The 24,701-nt window shown below is 40.9% G+C and overlaps 1 protein-coding gene across 9 annotated transcripts in view; it reads right to left on the reverse strand.

The window, feature by feature from the left end:
• The window catches only part of PTPRM (protein tyrosine phosphatase receptor type M), a 798,079-nt gene that overhangs the window by 427,011 nt on the left and 346,367 nt on the right, over positions 1-24,701 (reverse strand). For 8 of the 9 annotated variants that reach the window (XM_003995022.6, XM_003995023.6, XM_019814995.3 and 5 more), the window contains exon 5: positions 19,942-20,057. In XM_003995022.6, coding sequence (XP_003995071.1) covers positions 19,942-20,057 — 116 coding nt within the window. Of the gene's footprint in view, positions 1-4,192; positions 4,217-19,941; positions 20,058-24,701 lie in introns of those variants that run through there. The other variant, XM_045041134.1, reaches the window with a different exon arrangement.

Here is a 24,701-nt window from a genome sequence, read left to right on the forward strand (position 1 = left end):
CAGAGTAATTGTCCCCAAAGAGGTCTACTGCCTAGTTCTCAGAATGTGTGAATATGCTCTCTACACATCACAAAAGGAAGTTTGCAGATGTAATTAAAATAAGAATCTGGAGATGGGACTATTATACTAAATTATCCAGATGGGCCCAATGGAATTACAAGGCAGGAGGAAGGTAGGGCCGAATGCAGAAGAAGGAAATGTGACCACAGAAACAAAGGCTGGAGTGATGGGCTTTGAAGATGGAGGAAGGGATCATGAGCCAAAACCTGAAGCTACACAAGAAAGGGAACAGATTCTCCACCCTCCAGGAGAAACCAGTCTTGCTGTCACTTTATATTAGGACTTTTGACCTCCAGAACCGTAAGATAAATACAGCCATTACATCTGTGGTAATTTGTTAGAGAAGCAATAGGGCATGAATACAGTGACCATCAGGATAATGAAAAAAAAAAACCTGTGGCTTTTCGAAGATGTACAATAGTCATGCATCCTGATTTCTCAGAGCTATAAGCAAATCCTTTAGATAGGTTTAGGTCTTAGGGGCTAGCAAAAGCTCCATTCACAAGTCATTACCGTAGACAAAACAAAATAAGTTAAAAGACTCACACTTCTCAACTTCAAAACTTAGGACAAAGCTACAATAATCAAAAGCATAGTGTGGCGCTGGCATAAGGACAGACACAGACCAATGAAATAGAGAGCCCAGAAACAAACCCGTACACATACAGTCAGTGGATTTTCGACGAGGGTGCCAAGACCACTCAAAGGGGAAACAATAGTTTTCTTAATAATTGGTGTTAGGAAAACTGGGTATCCACAAGACAAAAGACTAAGGCTGGACTGGTATCTTTCCCTGCATAAAAAAATTAAATAGATCAAATACTTAAAATTAAGATCTAAAACTGTAAGTATCTTATTAGAAAACATGGGGGGGGGGATGCTTCATGATGTTAGATTCAGAATAGATTTCTTAAATATAATACCGAAATCACAGGCAACAAAAGGAAAAATGAACTAGACTGTATCAAAATTAAAAACAAAAAACTTTTGTACGTCAAAGGACACTATTAAGAGATTAAAACAATATGGAATGGGAGAAAATATTTACAAATCATACATAAGATAGGGATTAAGATCTTGAATATGTAAAGAAGTGCTTTAACTCAACAGCAACAACAAGAAACAAACAATCCGATTAAAAAAGGGCAAGGCATTTGCAATAGCATGGACAGACCTAGAGGGTATTATGCTAAGTGAAATAAGTCAGATAGAGAAAGACAAATATCATATGATTTCACTCATGTGTGGGATCTAAAAATTATATTCTTAAAGATGATAAAAAGAGAAATGAATTTTTAAAATCTAATATTTGTAACTATTTTGGGGGGAGAGGGGATAATGGGTGATGGGCACTGAGGAGGGCACTTGTTGTGGTATGTAAGCCACTTTGACAATAAATATTTAAAAAAAATTAAAGATAGCTTTAAAAAAATAAAAATAAAACCTAATGCTTACTACAGAAACTTTTTTAAATACAAAAAATAAACAGACATTTAAAAACTATAGATAATCTAATCACTTAAAGATAAATATTGTACATATTTCAGGGTATTTTAGTTTACTTTTTCCGACACATTATTTTAATTTAAATAAAATACGAAATGGTGGTCATATGTGTGTGGTTTATCTCTGTGATATCTACAGAAATTTTTACACCCTTAGACGGCTTCAAAAACATGCCTTTTAATGTTTCCCACTTTATGGGTATAGCTATTATTTATTTATATATTTCTTTATCACTATACATTTAAATTATTCACATATTTCACTATTACAAATGATGTTTAGGCAATCTCTATTCCCAAAATTGTAGGTTTAAAGAGAATGAAAAATTTTAAGCTTTTTTTTTTATATAAATAACACGGAAGGCTTTACAGAGAGTTAATATCTATTTACAAGAATTGTTTTTTAATGAGAGTGAGTTCAAATGGTTCCTAAAATCAAGTTATTTTCTATCTCCTTTCAGATATTACAAACAGATCAAACAGGACAGAAAACTGGCCTGAATCCCTGATCTTTTCTTACAATATTTCCAAAACAGTATAAAGTAGGGGGGAAAAGAACCTCTCCGCTTATCTTGGGTAAAAGATCAAATATTCAGAAAAAAATCACATTTATTTTTGTGGTACTGCAGGCTTTCCACAGTACAAATTCAGTTACTCTCTTCCTAGATAGCATTGTAAAATTAAAATGAATCCCATTTTTAATATTTTCAAGAATGATAAATTCTCTGTAATATTCTGAGGTGCAGTGTATACTGACCTCTTTCCACAAGGCAACGATATTCCTTGAAATTCACATCTTCAATATCCACAAGTGGATATTTCTAAAAATGGAACAAATAAACCAGACTAAATAAGATTAAGTGTGCTTAAGATAATTTAACTGAAGAGCATGTAGAACTACTAAAATGTATACTTAGAATTAGGGATGCATGGCAATATTTAAATATCTTTAAGATTAATCACTCAGATTGATGCATCTCATTTAAATTTGTGGCATCATCAGTAATTTCACACAAGCAGAAAATTCCACTGCGAAAATGTCTGGAACAGCTGCCTGAAGTCTGGCAAATATTCAGGCATCACGTAACGTGAACCAAATGAGCAGAAAACAGACCACAAAAGCCTAAATGAGGCAGGGGAGCAAGAGGAGAAAAAGGTGTGAAGATGGAAACAATACAAGTAAAAAAGAAGGAAAAGTGAGATGTACAAGGGAGAGAAGGCGGGGGCATTCAGTCATCCCCCCTCATCTCCAGGGGGCGTGTTCCAAGAACCCAGCACAGGCCGGAAACCCGGGTAGGTGCTGAACCCTGTAAACACTATCTTTCCCCTACACATACATACACACCCATAATAAAGTCTGGCTTATAAATTAGGCACAGTACGAGATTAACAACAATGACTAATAACAGAACAATTATAGCAATATACTGGAGTGAAAACGTGAATACGGTCTAATGTTGTGCCGTACTCACCCTTCTTGTGAGGTTGTGAGGTGACAAAATGCCCACGTGATGGGATGAGGGGAGGGGAATGACAGGGGCATGTGACACAGCATTAGGCTGCTACTGACCTCAGTGTATGTCAGGAGGAGGAGCATCTGTTTCTGGACCACGGTTGACTACAGGTAACTGAAACTGTGAATAAGGGGGGTGGGGAGTGCTGTAGTGTAAACACAGACAGTCAAAAAGAGTAGAGAGGGGTGCCTGCATAGCTCAGACGGTTAAGTGTCCAACTCTGGATTTCGGCTCAGGTCATGAGATCTGGGTCACAGCTCATGAGATCGGGCCCCACGGCAGGCTCTACATTGACGGCCCAGAGCCCGCTTGAGATTCTCTCTCTCCCTCTCTCTCTGCCCCTCCCCTACTCCCTCTCTCTCTCTCTCTCTCTCTCTCTCTCTCTCTCTCTCTCTCTCAAAATAAATAAACATTTAAAAATAAAGGAGTGAGGGGCGCCTGGGTGGCGCAGTCGGTTAAGCGTCCGACTTCAGCCAGGTCACGATCTCGCGGTCCGTGAGTTCGAGCCCCACGTCAGGCTCTGGGCTGATGGCTCAGAGCCTGGAGCCTGTTTCCGATTCTGTGCCTCCCTCTCTCTCTGCCCCTCCCCCGTTCATGCTCTGTCTCTCTCTGTCCCAAAAATAAAATAAAAATAAAATGTTGAAAAAAAAATAAAAATAAAAATAAAGGAGTGTTGGGGCACCTGGGTGGCTCAGTCGGTTAACTGTCCAGCTTCAGCTCAGATCATGATCTCACAGTCTGTGAGTTTGAGGCCCGCGTCGGGCTCTGTGCTGACAGCTCAGAGCCCGCTTCGGATTCTATGTCTCCCTCTCTCTCTGTCCCTCCCCTGCTCATGATCTGTCTCTCTGTGTCTCAAAAATAAATAAAACCATTTAAAAAAATTAAAAATAAGATAAAAATAAAGGAGTGGAGAGAAGCTGGGTGAGGTGACAGAAGAAAGAGGGCACACAGCAGAAGAAAGGATCAAAGATGGCGGGGACAGAGGCAGCAGGGGCACAGAAATGAGAGCAGACCAAACGCCCACACTGGAGAAAGAGTTGTAACTCACACAGGAAGGAAAGACCCACTTCCTGGACGATATTTATTTGTCTCCTTTGAAATTCTGACACTTACATTTTAATAACAGTCTCCTTGTTTCCTGAAGCTGAAAAAACTCTGTCAGGTCCCACCGTAACTTTAGGTTCTATATTAGCTCAATGATTGATAACATGCATGAAGAAGCAATTCACAGCTGGGTTGATGGAGGAGACATGAGAGAATGTCCTGAGATATCGGGGATGGGGGGAGGAGGAGACAGTAGTCACCCTTCACTTTGTTAGTGTCAAATCCTATTTCTTGGGTTGTTAGAAAGGAGGAAGACAGAATGTTTACAGCTGTTGGCAAGGCACCAGGCGGCATCGCCTGTGACATCTCTGTAGACAAGAGGAGAGCGATGTGGGACAGATGCCAAGAGGGCTGGATGGACTAGAAGCCTGTGAATGGCCGGAGTCTTTGGCTGCTTGTCAGCATGGGTGCTGAAGCGTGTTTCTGGAGCCTTGGCACAGGTTACATCCTTGACTCCTCCTCCTCCAACACGTCTATTAATGTCGTTGACAGAGTCACAGGTATCTTTGTCACATGCACAGGTGACAACTAACCAGCACGTGAATGAATAAAATGGGATAAAGGAAAAAGATATCTACAAAGCCTAGCAATGAATTTAAATTAACAAGACAAATATCAATCAAAATAAATGTAAGCCAATCTTGTACATCCTTGACTCTACAAGTGGGTAATTAGAGACGTGATTTTGGACCACCTTCATCACTGTATGATGTATATGAAGACTGTGAAGTAGATTTTTGTCAAACTTAATTCCGCTCTCAGTCGTATTAATAGAAATAAAGCGTCTGGAGAGGCGGTGCCAGGAGACAGCATTCTGGGCACCCCGTTTTCTGGAGCATACGAGAAGTAGGCTTACGCAGAGGAAGGTACAGCACTTATCTCCACAGGTAAGGAGCTGGTGAGCACCTGGAAACAGAGGACCCAAGAGGAAGAGGACAGCCGCCTTCCAAAATTGAAAGCCCAGACATGCAACGCAGGCACTGCCTTGGAATGTCACGGCCATGGGGCTCTACGACCTATCTGAAACTCTTTGGGTAAAATGTGGTCCAGAATTCAGATTTTTCATTTGTTTCATTTTTTAATGTTTATTTCTTTTTGAGAGAGACAGAGGGTGAGTGGGGGAGGGGCAGAGAGAGGAGGAGACACAGAATCCAAAGCAGACTCCAGGCTCTGAGCTGTCAGCACAGAGCCCAATGCGGATCTCGAACCCACAAACTGTGAGATCATGACCTGAGCTGAAGTCTGGAGCTTAACTGACTGTGCCAGCCAGGCACCCCATATTTATTTTTAATTTTAAAAAGGTTTCTATACTGTATATTATGGGATGCCCAGAAGAGTCGTATGTGATGCTGCAGGGACATTGATATTTCTTCATCAAAACATGTGACTATAAGGACCAAAAACAAACCATTAAAAAGTTTCAGGTCAGGGGCGCCTGGGTGGCTCAGTCGGTTAAGCGTCCGACTTCGGCTCAGGTCATGATCTTGCAGTCCATGAGTTTGAGCCCCGCGTTAGGCTCTGTGCTGACCGCTCAGAGCCTGGAGCCTGTTTCGGATTCTGTGTCTCCCTCTCTCTCTGACCCTCCCCCATTCATGCTCTGTCTCTCTCTGTCTCAAAAATAAATAAACGTTAAAAACAATTTTTAAAAAGTTTCAGGTCAGGTTTCATCAGCAAGCAAATTACAAAACTGGGCAAGTTTTGCTACTAAATTAGATATGGAGAACTTTGCATTTTAGATTTTGGAATAACAGTGACCTCCAAGAATGTACACAACCAGTCCTACCCACCCCCCCACACACACTCTGATACCACTCTGCCATGACTCCCCACAAGTCTGCTGGATACCTGGGCTCCAGCCACACCGGGCTCCGTGCTCTTTCCCACCCAGGCGCGCTCCTCCCTGAGGTCTCTCTGCCTTGGTCCTCCTGAAGGCCCTCCCCAACTTATTCCCATAGCCCACACCTTCATCTCCTTCTAGTCCTGCTCAAGTACATTTCAAAGGAGGCCTACCTGGGCCCCAGATTTAAAACTGAAACCTCTCCTGCATGGCACGGCTGATGCCCTATATCCTGCTTAGCTGCTTCTATTAATGCTACTGAGCACTTTCTTACATACTACATAGCTTATCACGGTCATTGTCTATCTCTCCCTACTAGAATACAAGTCCCATGGTGGCAGGGATCATTGTCTCCCCCTACCCCCACCAGAATACAAGTCCTACAGAGGCAGAAATCACTATCTTCATCCCCTACTAGAATACAAGTCCCACAGAGGCAGAGATCATTGTTTTCACCCCCTACTACAATACAAGCCCCACAGAGGCAGAGATCTTAATTCTATAATATCTCTAGCACAAAAAACATGCCTGGTGCATCCAAGGGAAGGTTGATGGCTATATCAAAGGGACTTAGGCATTGAATGGGTGACTGAAAAAGTTGATTTTTAAGATGCTTTTTGATCCACAGATACGCTTCCTCAGGTCAGAAATAAACAGGGAAGAATGGGGAATAACGGCCCTCTTTTCTCTGATATAGAGTGACAGAAAAAGGCATGGGATTCCTTTTCCCATGTGTCTTTCTCCATGACAGGAATGGCCAGATAGGACAATGTGTTCACAACCTCCGGTAATTCTAAGCATCTCAGAGCCTATGGGAAACTTTCTGCTATTCTGCAGACTGCAATGATGAAAATGTACACTAGGTAGAGACAGAAAATTTGCCAGAAGTTTTCTCTGAATTCTCCCCGAGTTAGGAAGAGGCTACCCTACCAAGGACTGGCCCTCCATGTTCTCAAAAGCATTACAGCAGGACAATGTGGCATCACCAAGATGGGAATCCAGATTGCTCTGTAGAATATTAGAGCTCGTAGCGAAAGAGAACCTTGGACATGATTGTCAGGAACAAAGGCCCATACCTAATGCACAGCCTGGCACCTACACGTCCAGGGTTATTAAGGAAATAGCCGACCCATCTTTTGTTACCTTAATGAAACAACCATAATGGCCATGTCTGAGAGGAAATGATCTTAGGGGGTTAAATCCAGCTTTGTATAAAAGCAAGAGTATCTTTAAACTTGCGTGTATTTCAATTTGAGCATGCTACAGAAAAAAAAGTACTGACAGTCCTTTAAATTAGGCTTACAACCTTCTTTATGCAAGGGACTCACTGTAGGACTTCTAAATGAGCAGTAATTTACCATCAAAAAGATACATATTAAGTCTCTTGGAAATAGTTTTGCCATAATCAGAGCAATGATTGAAAGAAATTGAGGTCTGGGACGTTAGCAGCATTTGGATCAGATTATTCAATCCCAGGCATTCTGAAGGCGTTCTGAGCGCACAAGCCTGGAGGAGATACTGGCCAGTCACCCTTCCTTAGCCATACATGTGGGGATGAAATGCACCTTCATTTATCCAACAGGGAAAATTATATTATCCCACTTGCAAATGTGCTCATTTGTATGATACTGACTGAAATTCTTACCACTGGGTTCATAATACTATCAGCAGGGCCCAGGATAATTGTGTTGAAAACATTTTATGTAATCTAAATCCAATAATAATTGAGTAACTCAAAAATTCTACCTTCTGGAGCCCATTTTTTTTTAATTTTAATAACTAAGATACTGTTGACCTTTGATTTCTAGGCCATAACCAAGCTAACCCAAATATTTACCAATTTGGAATAGGAGAACCATAAGTTCTTACTTTTATTACCATATACTATGAATATACATCGACAAGTATACTTAAATTGGCTAAAAAAAATATACGGATAGCCAAAGTAACATGGAGATATCCAAAGCTGCATATTCTTCCAACATGTGATAGTCTTATAGTCATTTTCAAGTAAAAATTTGATTACGGAAATTTATAATCTCATTCTGATAGATGTAGTCCATTTCATTATATATTTGTAATATTTCAATAATGTTACTTAAATTTTATAGAGAAGTTCATCCAAATAATATAGGATATATACAGTAACTGCAGTAGTTAGAAACCAATGAAATTACAAGTCGTAAAGTCAAATATCCAGCTGTTGCCTGGATTAACCCAGCCACGGGAAACTAAGAGGCATGACACTGACTGACATTTCCTGTTAGTTTCAAGGTTTGGGTTTGCAAGGCATGGGATTGACTTTTAATTCTAAAGCTGTAATAATGGCTCTGTAATATGAGAAAGACGGCAGGGCCTGCATCATCATTCATGATCTAAAAGACGGGGCTAGTCCTCAATATGGATGGCTAAGAACATTACTTTTCCCAATCAATATGCCGTACGGTACACAACTCTTTCTGAAAACATAGCTGAAAGAAGCTAAAGATGCAAGATAAAGGAGGCTAAAAGCCTCATGGGTTTGGAATTTCAATTGAAATTGTCAATACGATCTCAGGACAAGTTCTTAAGTGTATGTATGTGTGCATATGTATATACCCAAGCTGAGCCCAATGCGAAGATCCAGAAACAAAAGAGTGTGATAATGAGTACCTCTTATGCTCAGATTGTAATTTCTAATGATCAGTTCCCAGTAAACAAGAACCAAGGATCCCTGGAGAAATAGCTAATTCTAGGTCATCGAGGTGGAAAATGTGAAATATAGGCCTGGAATATATTGTCAGAAAGTAAGAAAGCCATCTGACATGGCCCACAACAGGGGTCACCTACCCTGAGTAAGCCCTACTTCTTTGAGCAGCAATAAAGATAATACGTAAGATAGATCAGAACACATCGAATATGTTTAAATCCGTAAGTTCAGGACAATGGCAGCGACGACAATGGTGGTGATGACAATGCCCATGACGTTGGTGACAGCAACAATATTACTAATAACCCCCTTGGTCACTTTTTGGTGATGCCAGTGAACTGCATCATTATTTTTGAAAGCTTGCTGGAAAAAGACAAAATATCAAGCGTTTATACCATCTTCCCTTTATCATTTACATAGTAGGGTAACCAAATATTTGATATGGGAGAGCTTTTCTTTTTAGAAGTGTTCTAGCTACTGAACCAAGAAGGGAGGATATCACAGAACCAGTCTGCAACCCTTGGTGAACTAATGAATGTAGAAATGGTCATCGTTGGCTGATAACATCACAAAAAGGGACCTAATTTGCAAGAAACACAACTGAAGAACACATTAGCTGTCACTCCCAGAGGGCAGCAAGCAAAACCCAAAATATGGGAAACTGTATAGGACCAACACAGTTTCAGCAACAACCACTACCATCACAAACAGGGAAATGGATGGAGAACCTAAAGATAAAATGGACTTAAGAGACTCATCGTGCCGTTGTAAAGTGTCAACTATACTGCTATCACGATGCAAACAGATTGCTAAAAGAAATAAGGTTATAAGACAGTCAAGGAAATCTGAACACTGGCTGTTTTTCCAGGGCACACTCGGTGTCTATCATTATTATTTTAAGGGCTCTTATCTTTAAGAGCAGGGGTCTGAGGCTAAACCCTGCCTGTTACCTGTTTTGTACAGCTTTAAAGCTAAGAATGGTTTGTACATTTTTTAATGATTAAAAACACAAAAGCAAGAATAATATTTTCTGACAACGAAAATCACACGAAATGCAAATTCCAATGTCTGTACAGAGAGCTGCACTGAAAACAGCCACCCTCGTTCATGGACGTGTTGTCTGTGGTTGCCTTCCTGCTACAAGAGCAGAGCTGAGCAGCTGTACCAAAGACTGGCTGGCTGGCTGGCAAAAATTGCTATCTGGCCCTTTACAGAAAACGTTTGCCAGCCCCTGTTTTAGAGAAACATTTACAAGTTAAATGATACAATGACTGGGATTGCTTCAAAACAATCAGAAGGGGAGCAGGTGGAAACAGAAAGTCAGCAATTGGCCACCTATTGTTAGGTGGTGAAGCTGGACGCTGAGTGTATTAAGTTTGCTACATTATCTCTCTACCTCTATACATATTCACAGTATCTACAATAAAAGTAAAAATAAACTTTTCTTCAAAGAAGCAATTAGAAAATAATCTCTCATTTCTGTATTTCTGAACAACTAGTTTAACCATGATTATTTCCCCAGGAAAACAGATGATTTTGCTGCCGGCTCATAAATATTCCAGTGCTGTAGAACTATTTTGTCTAGATGCCATCCACCTCCTGCAAATGCATCAAGCCATTTATACGATCAAGGTACCACCAACAGTAGAAGAGAAAATGCACTTTGACAAAGGGGAGCCATAACCCAGATCAGGCTGGCCTATTTGCATAACTAATGAGCATATGCCCAGCACATGGAAAGTGTGTAATATACATTTCTTGAGGGAAAGTAATCATGGGTTTCCAAATCTTAAGAATAAACAGAAACTCCATTAATTAGTCACTTGTCCTTTGTGTTTAGTGGACACCACTTCTTATAACAGAGACAAACAATTTTACTACTCTTGGACAATAGCCAATCTCTTTTCTTTTGAATGAAGGGAAGAAGGATGGCAGTTTTATAAGTAGGAGAGAGACAGAAGAGAGTAACAATCTGCGCTACGATTTCAAAGTTCACCCTCTGTAGGAACTGCCTGGCTGCCACTGTGCCGGTCAGAGATGTCGTGGTCTTGTCTCACACTGAGTCACAACTAGACTAAATGCAGCATGCTCTGTTCTGTTTCCCTTCTACAGTCCGAAAGAAGTTTTTCAAATCAAAGCCCACCCAAAGTTGCCAAATTTTCTTTCCATCTCAAGGAAGGAGTTAAGGAAACTTCTCTCTTTCTTTCCTCTGTACATGATTCCAGATTACAAGACTGGAATCTTCTAGGACTTTCCAGAAGGCCACCTAAGGCAGATGTATAAACCTCCTACATAAAACATTTCCATGTTTCCCACTCCTTCCAAAAGAGACAGAATAGGAAAAAACTAGAGATCCTAATAGTGTCCAAACTCTCCAGGACCCTCAGTCCAAGGCCTGGATCAGTAAAAACGAGATAGAAAGGCAGGACATTAGTATTCTCAGCCCTCAATCACAGAAATTCTGGAGCACAGCCATTCCTGTCTTCTCATGACAGAGCTGTGGATTCTTAGAAGCAAGAGAAACAAATGACCCATTTGATGAATATGAGAAAAGCAACAGAAAATTGCTTTCATGGGATTTATGGCTCTTGAGTCCAAAGTAGGCAATCCTTAAGGGGACCAGCTGATGCCTTTCTTTTCTGCCCTCCAAACTGAACCATCCTGACCTGCAGTTTTCACAGCACAACTTCCCATCCTGGCCCGGAGACCTTTGGATTGCAGTGGAAGACAAAGCTCTCCAACTGCTTTTTCTGGGGCATCCTTCTCAAGGCAACAGCAGTTTACATCTCTTTTCATTGAGTTGGGTAATATCACAAAATAAAATGTATTAATTAATGCCTCCTGGAATCGATCTAGGTAAGTCATACTGTTTTAATGTAAAATAAGCCTTTACCTTTAAATTCAGCTAATCCCAAATCACACTAAATTAAAACATAGGGCATATGCTTTGAAGGTTTTTGGTGGTCTCAGGCTGAATGTTCCGTATTGTACTATATATATATATGTATGTATACATATATATACATATATGGATATATGGATATTCAACTAACTAAAACAATAATGGATATAATTTCAACCACTCAAAGTTTTAAGGAGCAAATGGTTCCTATAGCAACTGAAGATAGTCATCTTTGTGCATTCCTGTTATTTTCTATGATGGTAAGTGATGTGAAATTTATGCTTTAATATATATGGTATAAAATAGCCAAGTTAAGCTTGCCAAGGGAACCATAATTTTACTTCTTTTCAAATCATTTTATGGCTTTTATATATAACAGCAAAATTGGTCTGATACACAGTTCCGATTTTTTCCCTCACGATTTATAAAGGAAACTAAAAGCCACCAAGAAAGGTTGACCAAACATACACATTCCCTAACACAAAAGTGAAGGTAACATCCACACACATGAATACAATTTTAATTGTAAATTCTGATAAAAGCCATCACTTGAATTACCACATGATGCTTATGAATCCACAAGGAAATGTTTGGGTCTTTGTACTATGCAAGAAACATTATAGTTAAAGATGTACATTCTGGAATTAGATGGTCTGTTTCAAATCCTAGCTCTTGTTACTACCAATGTGCTACTGGAAAAATTACTAAAACTTCCCAATCCTGTTTCTTCTTCTATGAGCATGTAAGAGAGCGCTCCCAGGGAACAGTTCAGAGAAAAAAAAGTACATGTACATAGCCTAGCAGAGTACTTGCACACAGCAATGTTCACTCAGTAAATGGAGTTGTAATTCCTTTATTTCAAACACATCCGTTGAGGGGCTCTGGGTGGCTCATGCAGTTAAGTGTCTGACTTTGGCTCAGGTCATGATCTTGCAGTCTGTGAGTTCAATCCCTGCATCAGGCTCTGTGCTGACAGCTCAGAGCCTGTAATCTGCTTCAGATTCTGTGTCTCCCTCTCTCTCTGCCCCTTCCCTGCTTGCAGTCTCTCTCTTTCTCTCTCAAAAATAAACATTAAAAAAATCAAACACATCTGTTGAAGTCAGTAATATAAATGCTAGTAATATAGTTTACAATTTATTCATTATCAAATCAAATTCTGTAGGTCAGAGGACGTATCCTCTTGAAAACCATTTTAAATTACAAAAATCTAGATTTTCTCTTTTCTCTCAAAACAAAATAACAAAAACAAACAAACAAAACCCAAAGGTCTAACAATCTAGCTGAGCAAAATGTGACAAATTTATTAAGCTGGTGAAAAACACTATTTTCACAACTGGGTAACTCATACCCAGTTAAGTGGAATTATGTATCAAACTCTCAAAAGAAAAAAAAAATCTCTAGGCCAACAACTAAAAAAGTTTTAATCCTAAGTGAACATTATTTTTAGAAATTCAGTCTTCCCAAATTTAGAGCTCACACTGAATTACATTCCACACCAAAAAAAGAAAAAAGAAGGAAACAAAGAAAGAAAAGAGGGCGGTGGGTTCATCCATCAATTTCTATGACACAGCTCTATTGTCATAGTGAGGGCTCAAACACATTATCCTTGAGAGGTATATTTCTATTACCTTTAACTAAGGTCTTGGGACAAGGCTTTTTTTTTCCTAAGGGGTGAATCAGAAAACAAAATTTTACAACAGAATAAAAAAACACGTATAAGAAAACGTATAAGAAATGAAAACGTATAAGAAATGAAGGTTTAGGAAAGATGATATATTAACCACATTTGTTTCCAAAATTACTCTAATGCTGCATGATAATTGAAGCATACTCTGAAAAATCAGCAAAAGGGACACCACTAGGTTCTATATGTCCCTTCTCTTTTCAAAACCATCCCTTGGAGACGAATCATTCCCATATAACAAGCATCTCAGAAAGAACGATTTTGCGCCTGTTTTTTGTGCCTGTTTTGCTGGTCCAGCGATGGATCTCTTAGACTCACCTGGAGGAGACACATGATTTGTTCAGGCAGCCAGTAAGCCAAGTGCCATGAGCAGGTTTCTACTGAGCATTTGTTATATGATAGGTACAATTCTAGGTGCTACCTTGCAACCGATGTTTTTAATATAGTACATCATAGTAACACCATCCAATTTCCTTTTATATTTCTACGAACAGGTGTGTCTTTTTTTAAAACTCGTATTTTTGTGTTTTTTTAAATGTTTACTTATTTTGAGAGAGAGAGAGGGAGAAGTGGAAAGGGCAGAGAGAGAGGGGGAGACAGAGAGTCCCAAGCAGGGTCCGCATTGTCAGCACAGAGCCTGACGCAGGGCTTGATCCCACAAACTGCGACATCATGACCTGAGCCAAAATCAAGGGTTGGATGCTTAACCAACTGACCCTACCTATGCACCCCTGAACAGATGTTATTTTATGAAATCATTTAAAAATGTTATTCTGGTGCCTTACTTCTAACAAACACTAAGTTCTATGTGCTAAAAAAGTAAAACTCAATTATGTTGCACTATGATGGTCCCAAAGTTAACACAGATATTTTTCACAGTTAACCTGAACATATTTGGTTAAAGCAAAACAAAACAAAACACTATTATTAGAAAGACAAGTACTCAATGAAGAAAAATGTCCACATGATGAAACTTACTAATTTGTAAATATTTTTAGGTTTATAATTGACCTTTACCAGCAAGTGAAATTGTATTTAATACACTTCATAATAAATACCTAATATATGATAGTGGTAAAGTTTCCTACCTTTTCTGAGTTTTCATTTTCTCATTTATAAAATAAGGAATTTAATTTGAAGACTGTTCCACATTCTGATGTTAATGTAATTCTGTGATTCTAAAAAGTAAGCTCCTGAAAAAGGATAGGGGCCCCTAAGATCTGTTGACAGAGAATTATGATTTTCCAGGTTTCCTTTGCCAGGGACTATTCACCTAACGTGTACATGTCAGTTCCTGGCTTGATCAGAGCTGCCATATTATCTACTGTTAAGAAGACATCTACACTGCCTCCCTGATTTCTGCCATTTGTCCTAGAGGCTGAACCGCTTTCATTTCCCACCCACTTCTGAGTTTGATGTGGGAGCCAAAGGCTACAGACCAAACGTTTGCGTCTCTCCAAAATTTATAGGCTGAAACCTAATCACCAATGTGATGCTACTGAGGTGGGGTCACGGGGAAGTGATTAGGTTTGGATGAGGTCATCAGAGTGAAGTCTCCATGATGGAAGTGGTGTCCAGAAAAGGGGATGCTGAGAGCTTTCTCTCCACATGTGAGGATGTAGTAAGAAGGATGTCTGTAAACCAGGGAGCCAGCCCTCACTGAAACTTTACCATGATGGTCCCCTAATCTTGGACTTCTTGTCTCTAGACGTGGGAGAAATGTTTGTCGGTTAAACCACCCAGCCGGTGGTAGTTTGTTACAACAGCCCAAACCAACGAAGACACTGAGTAAGAAGGGGAAGGAATTTGGAGGAACCTCCATAATGTATCAAAAATGAATTAAATAACAAAAATTACAAAAATGCCCAAACTACAGAGATTCAGGGGAAGAGGGCAAGGTGGTCTGTGTTCCCTAGAAAAGAAGGTGCACAAGCCATCTTCACATTTGTGACCATCAATATTAGCCTTGGTGATCATCTTTATCTATTTATTGACAATTTTAAAAAGGTTATAAACACTAATCTCAGGAGAAACAGTATTATGTAGGAAAATAAAAATTTAAATATCTAAGGGGCACCTGGGTGGCTCAGTCGGTTAATCAGACCCCTGATTTCGGCTCAGGTTATGATCTCACAGTTCCTGAGATCGAGACCCATGCTGGGCTCCTGCTGACAGAGCAGAGCCTGCTTGGGATTCTCTCTCTCTCTCTCTCTCTCTCTCTCTCTCTCTCTCTCACTCTGTCCCTCCCCCATGCCATTCTCTTTTCTCTCTCAAAATAAATAAAGAAAATAAAGAAAAATCAATTAAAATAAAATACTTAAGAAAGAACAACAGTAATCTTAATACAATCATAAAGGTTTTTTTAGGACTACATAAAAAACACGTATGTCAGAAATTGCCTATCAGCATAACATGTAACTAAAACAGAAGAACATCTAGGGGCACCTGGGTGGCTCATTTGGTTGAGCAGCAAGCTCTTGATTTCAGCTCAGGTCATGATCTCATTGCTCACGTTGGGCTCCCTGCTGTCAGACCCTGCTTGCTATTCTCTGTCCCCCTCTTTCTCTGCCCCTCCCCTGTTTGTGCACGCGTGCTCTCGCTCTCTCTCTCTCTAAATAAATAAACTTAAAAAAAGAACATATAAAATCCCATTTTCTCTTCTCTGTATTCTATATCGACATATACTCCATGATATGTTCAAACGGTAGGCTCCGCAGTGATCAGAATGTTGACAGTAACGGGCAATACTGTCGTGTTTGGGTGCTTGAATGATTTTACACATACATTTCATCTGAGCATCTCCCACAGTTACGGTCCCTGCTGTATGCATAGATTGCTGTATCTGATAGCATATAGCAAGCATCTTCGACAAATGCACTGCACATCACTTTTGAACTACAAAAAAAAAAAAACAGTTTTGTAGATGCGGTCTTCCTACTGTTCATTGTCTGGAAAGTAGGAAGTCTTTTGCTTCTATACTAATTGATGCTTGTGAACTGTGCTTTACTTTGCTATTCTGTATTCTAGAACACCCAATTCTATGATGACAATAACCTGTAGCCCACAGTTGAGATGGGAGAAAATGTAAGCAGATGGGACACATCTGTTAATCATAAACATTTCTTCATTAGTGTCATCATCAGATTTATGTGTACCGTGTTTTTGTGAAAGGCTCTGACAGTGATCATATTTAATCTGTATTTTAAACAATCAAGCCACTGGCCATTTTTCATAGAGGTGGATCGATATGGACATGTAATACATATGCATTTTGGGCGGGGGGGAGGTCACGGTGGCTCCCTGATGTTAATCATGCAAGGTCAGTCACATCCAAATTCTTCCAACAGGGTGCTAAGTACATATTACCTATTCACCTAGCACTGGGATAAGGGAAGATGGCATAGCATGGTGGAATCAAGCATCGGTGAGGTAAAAGAAACAGAGGTACTAGCCCCAGCCATGCCACTTACTTTGGTGACCCTGCACAATCCTGTACCCCAAACCCATCTATAAAAGAAGTCGAAGACCATGGGATACAAGGATGAAATTCTATGCAAATGCCTGTGGTAGAACTCAAAATATGGTAATACAAGTAAACCAAATTATTACAAATGATTATACTCCAAAATATCAACGTTCCCCGGTGAAAAATGTATTATTCAGTTCAAAACCTTGACTTACCATTGAGAAGATTCAAATTACAGGAGAAAAGAGCTAAAAATATTTTTCTCATTCATTTTTCTGCCTGGATCTCAGCGTTTCTTTGAGGATGTGAGTGACTTTGTATGCAGACAAGCATTTTTGAAACTGTTATAGCAATGGGGTAATGAAGACATGCCCATATTCGTACCTCTAGACTAGAAAGACCTGGTCCATGATTCCAGGTTTGCTTCTCCCCACAATTTCTACTGAATGACCCGAGGCAAAGGCCAGGGCATGGGCAAGAGGAGGGCAGGAGGGCTCCGTGAAACCATCACGTGCTGTAAATCCTCCTTACCGCTGGAAGCCACTCTGCACAAATACAGTTTAATAGAAACCATTCTTGCAAGTGAAGGACACTGGTCTTATTTCCTCAGTTATTAATAAACACCTCCCTACAAGATGCCTATGCAACGAGAGGAAATAAATCATTCAGCAGTAAAATTATTCTCACATCACAAAGATTCACAAACCAAATAGCATGCCATGTCCAGGAGAGACTAAGATTCACTGAGAAATTTCAAAGTCACAACACCTCTGTGTGTATCATGCCCTTTAGGGCATGACCATGTGGAAAGCCGCAGGGCAACAGGTGGTCACCGATGCCAAGAAGGGCAAGGAAAGACTGGGTAACAGATGATGGAAGGCATTAGTGGATGGATTGTAAAAACAATTTATCAACACTAATGATCAAATTTAATAGAACAAAAACAAGAGTCTGGGGACATGGGAAATTCAACATGACAGTCAGCTCGAGGCGACTGAATACAGATACCAGTTATACAACATTAGGTTTTGGCTTTTTCTTTCCTAATTTGGAACATGTGTTGCGCTTTGCTTCAGACTGGTGATCGTCAACCCCGGGCACACACTGGAATCACCTGGGGAGCCCCAAATGCAGGGCCCTACCACAGACCAATTAAATCAGAATCCTGATGTAGATCAGGAAGTTTTTAAAAACTCCCCATGTGACTCTCATGGAGTGAGGGCTCAGACGCTGCATTTAGACCTGTTTTTCAAAACAACAGCTAGCTCTCTCCCTATTATGTGACAGATTCTCTTTTAAAAAGTCTCCCACTCTGTAGAAGAAAGTAGTTACAGATCCCCAATGCCCAAGGCAATGCTGAAGTTGAACCAAGGGCATCCCAAACCCAGGACATTTGCAAAAACAAAAAAAGTAAATTGTATCCTCAATGTGCCTGTAAATTCTTAGGAATATCTAAGACTCTGTTGAGGCCAGAGCTTAGATTTTATATTGTGTTCTCTGAAGTAACATTAACACAAATATCAGGAGCCCCAAACTATTTTCCATGAAAAATTAAGATTTCTAGAGATTAATCAAAGATGACAGGATAGTGTCATTTTTAGGAGCCAGCTAATGCATTGTGGAAAATGCCAATTAAAAATGTCTGTCTCATCAATTACCATACACAGACCATCTTGATGGAGTTAAATACCAAACAACCGCTAACTAAGAAAAATAATTTTCAGTCTCTCACATCAAGATTCTAAAAGAACTGGGAAGTGGGATATAAAGGAAGAAGCAAAGTCAAATACTGATGATCAGGGTTGAGCACAGTTCTCATGGGCTGCAACATCTCTTACAGTAGCGAGTACAAACTTTTAGAGAGAAGAAAATGGTAAAGATGAATTTGGTGCATGCAATCTCAGTCCTCTGCTTACATTCCTCCTTCCTGGCCAGGGATGTTCTCGCAGGGAGAGTAGCAGATGAGAAAACAATGACATCAAGGTAGAAGGGTGAGGAATCACGCAGAGGGTCCAAGACTATTGAAGAATCCTCCAGAACATATTCCCCAGTTGTCACCATGTTGTTGAATACGGGGAGAGGACATGTGGCCATCTTCCATCTTCCCCAGAAGTGGAGGAATAAAAACGACCATTTACTTCACTTGTGATGACAAAAAGGTAAGAGGGATTTCAAAGTTATAGAGTGTCATGCAAATGTGACATGGCACAGTCACTGTGACACTGAAGAAGAGGGAAGAGAGGAGGAGAGGTTATACACACAGAGGAAAGGTCGGCATGCGTGAAGTGGAAGCCATGATGGAATGGAACAGATACACAAAGGGGTTAAATCATGAAGTTAGCTCAGCAGCAAACTAAAATAAGTATATAATTAATCAAACCAAAACAAAGTCAACTACAGGATCCATAAGGAAAGAGGGGTGGGTGGGAATCAACACTAGTCCCGGTAAAGAGTGAGCATCCTGCAGATCAGTGCATAAAAGGAAGAAACAAGAATGAAACTGGAGAATGCCACAGGTTAAGGGAATCAAACTCAGAGCCTAAAGAAGCGGGTGGCATTCTGGCTAGAGGGGACAAGTCACTTAATCCCACGCATTCTCTCAGAATTCCCACGACCGTGGACAATTCCATGAAACCATCTGCCACGCAAAATATGAATGGGGGAATTTGAAGGATTGGAAAACAAGACACACAAGTTATGACTACGCTAAAAACGTATGCTTAAACACTTAAAAGTAGAAGATATGTTGTTAATTTCTAAGCTGAGGCTTTTCCCCTTGTGGAAATTCAAATTATAAAAAGGCCTACAAGCGTGTGTGTGCACTCGCACATGTAAGCGATGCTCTGGGTATTTCTCCAGAGGAAAGGTAGGGAAGAGCTCTGTATCTGGTACTTTAATATCCTGCTCTGAAAGTACTTTGACAACCAGATCTTCAAAGCAAGATGGCTAAGCAGAAGTGAAGGGAAAAAAAAACAGAAAAATGTTTTAAAGGTCTATGAAGAACAGTTCGGTTATCTAGAATTCTTAGTAATCTGATAACTTATTAATAAAGAAGGAAAGGAACAGAGACAACTCAGGGCATCAACCTTCTATCAGCAACGTGACACTGACCCGGACCCCCGGGCCCCTTCCCAGAGGGCGTGTACTCCTGCCTCTGGAGGAGACAGAGAGTTACCATACCTGCAACCAGAGCCTGTCGCCCGCCACAGTCCGGCCGATGGCACTGCACTGGAAGGTGGCAAACTGGCCGGCATTGACTTCCACGTTCTGAATCCGCAGGAAGTGGGGAGTTCGGGCTACATGAACAGAGAGAATTAAAGGCATTAAAAGAGGACATTTGTAACTTATCTGTGACTTTTTGAATCTATTTGCAATTTTGGGCCTTCCCATTTTGTTTACCTTTGAAAACACACGGCTTTTGCTTATAAGAATGCTTCTGAGATTTCATTATGATTGTAAAGGGTATCATGGAAGGTTTTGGTGTGCTCTGAAAGAACAGAGAAGCCAAGCATTCTGGGATAGAACCAAGAAGACAGAGGATATTTTATTGTTCCTGCTGTGCAAATTATCACAACTCAGCAGTCTTCTTGTAATAACAAATCTGTATTAATAAAGATTACACTGAAGCCTAGTTGATGTTTTGAACAAAAACATATTAGATATTTATACTAGCAACATGAAAAGAACAGTAAGAAGTTAAATGATGTTGTCAAGGAAACTTTTTGAGCCGAGTACAAAGCTGTGCGTAATATATATTTTAATACAACTAATTGGTATGCAGTATTCCCTATGTCATACTTCCCAACTACCAAAAATACTATCCCCATAGACGGACTCTGTGGAATTAGGTTGGGACTGCCACAGCACAGCAGTTTCTGCTGATTCTTACTCCCAATTCAAGAGAAAAGAATGATTCCAAATGCTAAACAACGTCAAGTCTCATACAGTGTCCATGGGGGACAGCCCTCTGAATAAAGGATAATTCTATTTGATCTGAGAAGCCCAGACCAAATTTCTGCAACACACTGAACGCGTGTGTTAAGGAACTGCTATGACAGGCCAGGAATTGCATTTTATGGTATCTTCTATTTTTGTTAGGAAAAAGTCTCTTATCACAGCAATGACAGTATAAAAGCAAGGGTCTGGGAAGGGGGAGGTTAGGGGGTAGAAAAGGAAGAGAACAGGATGCTGGTATTTCTGGGAGGGATGGATAAATATTCTGGACAATAACCAGAATAAACTTATTATGCCAGCTTTTCCCCACGGTCAATGTGTCTTTAGGCCATGTCTAGACACATTCAAAGAGTCATGCCCCACTACTGAGAGCCCAAACGTGATAAACTAGCACTAATATTAGCCTGTGCAGAACAAAATTAAGAATGGAAGTGGGTTACTACTCAAGAACAAAGAGAAATGCATTTTAATATCAATAACGCACAAGGAAAAAGCCCATTTTACTAATGTGGAGGCCACCAGTAATTCGAAAACTGCATTCATGCTGCTTAGCATGCAAAATGTCCTAAATAACTTCTAAAAGAGCAGTATAACCATGGGTCATTGTTTCTAGTACAAATGCATTAATTTAACGTCCTCTGACCTATTTTTCACTACCTTAAATTATCCTTGGCCAAGAATAACACGATGTCATGGTTTTTAAAGACCTCTGTAAAAAGTCCCTAAGACAAATTTCTCTTCTAGTCTCTGTTCCCAAAAAGCTGAAAGAACTTTGGTTTTAGCAAATGGAAAAAGGTAACATGTTTTGAGCATCACGGACCAGAACATTTCCCACGGAATATGCACAAGCGTTCCGTGAGGTAGGTATTCTTTTCCATTTTGCAGATGGGAGATCTCATGGGTACTTGCCTACCGAGTGTCAGAACCAGAGAGCGAACAGTTCCAAAGCCCACGCACAGCCCACTACGGCACTGCCTCTGCGAGCCTCCCACCTGCGTCTGCGTCCCCCATGCTCTCCCACTGAGAGTGCCTCCCTGCCTTACTGTTGACACGTTGCCTTCTTTCATATTATCTAAATTGAGTTTGTATTATTCAGTGAAACTGAATTTACATTCTTTAAAATTGTTTACGTGCGGGGCGCCAGGGTGGCTCAGTCAGTTAAGCGTGCAACTCTGTCACGATCAGCTCAGTCACGATCTCACAGTTCCTGAGTTTGAGCCCCGTGTCAGGCACGGCGCTGACAGCGTGGAACCTGTTAGGGGTTCTCTCTCCCTTCCTCTCTGCCCCTCCCCTATTTTCTCTCTCTCTTTCTCTCAAAATAAATAGACTTTAAAACATACAAACATAAAATAAAATTATTTACTTGCGATTTCAACTTCTGTAGAATTCTCTCCCAACCTCACCTCTGACACAAACGAACAAACTTTGCTACACAAAATTGTAACAATTATTTTCGATTTACCTACACTAGCGGTTCCCAATATTAACAGGGATCATTAAGAATTTGAGATCTGACTAAATTAATAGGACTACATTGAAAGCCAGAAAGCTCTTTGCTTGTCAAGAAATCATATAAGCAAATGGAATATTCTACTTCGAAGCCAACACAACACATCCATTATGATACATCTGTCCTCACCTGGAAACTTTTTGAACTGTTTTTCGCCTGTAAAATAATTCTAAGCACATTGCCCCTAGCTACATGGACATCAAACTACACCACGTACAAAGCATTCGAAAAAAAGAAGAAAAATACGGAAGTAGTAACTCTTCTGTTCGCTGGTGTGTGTAGAGCAGATTTTAGCTACTTCACAGGGTTTCGAAGGTAGCTCATCGGAAAGGGTTATGCTTTGCAGCCTTTAATGACACACACACACACACACACACACACACACACACACACACACACACACACAAACTGCCCTGCCCTGCTGGCTCCTGAGGGAGCTGTTAGATCCATTTCCTGTCAACCTTCCTGAGACATTGGTGGAGCCCTTTGTTCAAGGGGTCTGCCAGTCACGCAGCCTCGGCCTGTCTATAGAAACTGCTCTCCTCAGTTTATCAGCAGGCCCCTAAGAGGCCCAACAGCCTTCTTTCCTTCCTCTTCCTGACTCGTCTCCCAAGGGAAAATGCTTTCGGCCACAGTGATTTTTTTCCAAAACTTCCCCAAAAAACTTTCAAAATTCTACTTTCAAAACCCTTTCCTTGAGCTTTTTCCTTTGTTCATTCTTCTTTGGGCTCTACTCTAAATGTCGATTTGTCTCAGATTTAGAACTCTGTCACTCCCCTTTTCCGAGCGTATGTACTGGTAGGTGCCCCCTGCTCCGATGGAGTTAACGTGAGGCTTTTCAAAACGAGGAACCTGTGACCAGATCACTGAGCTACACTCCTGTTAGCCACAAAGAAAAGTTCTCCATTTTGGGGAGCCTGGGAGCCACTCCAGTTAATTGGGTGCCCCCACAAGGGCAGGCAGGCCCCTCCAGAGTCAAACCTGACCACACCCCAGATGGAGGGCATCCACACCAAGGAAAACAACAACAGCCATGTACTCCTCCTCGGTCAGCTGAGTGTTGGAGCCAGATCCACTGATGGGGTCACACCAACATGAAAACTCACAAGCCACGTGTGCACAGAGGCTAAGAAATACTACAGGGAACTATTGTCCTAGGAACAGATTGTGTGTGTGTGTGTGTGTGTGTGTGTGTGTGTGTGTGTGTGTGTGTGTGTTTTAAATCAGAACCTTCAGTCCAGTGACTGAAAAACTGGGTCACAGGAGAAGTAGGGGCAATTGAGAATGATAGCTGACTTCCGATTTTATGAGATGGACCCAGTATGCAGAAACTCCGGACAGCCATGCTCCCTAAGAGTAAAGAAGAGTTTTCTAACACTGAGACTGACAGAACATGGTATGAGCTGGCTAGTGTGGGAGCCATATGTGAAGACAGAGTTTGCAGTTGGCTGGGCAGAGAGGTAGGTAGACTGAGCACCCCATTTGCGACTGGCGTCTTACAGTCGCCATTGTAACCTCTTCCCCCATTGCCCTAGTAGGGCTTCACCTGCAGCAACGGGGACCTTGCTTTCTTTGTCCTTGGATATTTTGGGTATGAGGGCTGCATCTTCTGTGCCCTCTTTGGAGACAACAACTCTTGCGTCCATGGATAAACTGTAAAAAGGCTTATGGTTTGAATCATATTTAGAATGAGTATACTCCCTGAACCTGGGTTAGAATCCCAGGCTTCCTTGTTTGGAAGGTGCCTCTTGGGCTGGAAGTTCTTCTGTCCAGTTTTGGTTTTGGCCTCTCTCCTCTTCCTATTTGATCCCTCCTCTCACTGGAATTGTTCAGTCAGCTGACATGCCCCTTTTCAAATCTCTGATGCCTACATGCCCCACCAGTGTGGGGCTCACTCTGTCTGCTTCCTTTCTTGTGGGCATGCCTTTACGAAGGATAATTTAGAACTGTGATGGCTCCTTTGAGAAAATCTCCGAAGCTGGCTCCCACATACACTGAGCACCCCCACTTTCATATTCCTGTGGATTGTTAAAGACACTATGTTGCACATTCGGATAGCAGGACGTCTCACTAATATTGCCCTCTCCTGTCCCTCTCATGGTCTCCTAGTCTGCTCACCTTTTGCTGCAGGCCACTGTGGTAAGTTGGGTCCCTAAGACAAGGTTTTTGAGTGTGTCGCCATCTTTCACGATAACTTGCATTAAAGGGATACTACACCTGAACTGCTCTTCTGTAGTTTTACCCCCCACCCTCTAGGATCAGTTTCAAGCCTGTCCTGAAAGTCTGCGAAGTATTTTGAGTACCATTGCTGGTATATCTTTGCATGGGTAAGCTACTAAAAATTAAACATTTAAAATGTCCATTGCAAAATCTCCACGTGTTACTCATATATGTCCTAGACCTTGGATTCTCACCCTGCACCCTACCTATGACTCCTTCCTCTCTCCTTTTTGTCCCTCCCCACTCCCCAATGCCT

This window comes from Felis catus, chromosome D3, assembly GCF_018350175.1.
Source record: "Felis catus isolate Fca126 chromosome D3, F.catus_Fca126_mat1.0, whole genome shotgun sequence".
Classification (NCBI taxonomy): domain Eukaryota; kingdom Metazoa; phylum Chordata; class Mammalia; order Carnivora; family Felidae; genus Felis; species Felis catus.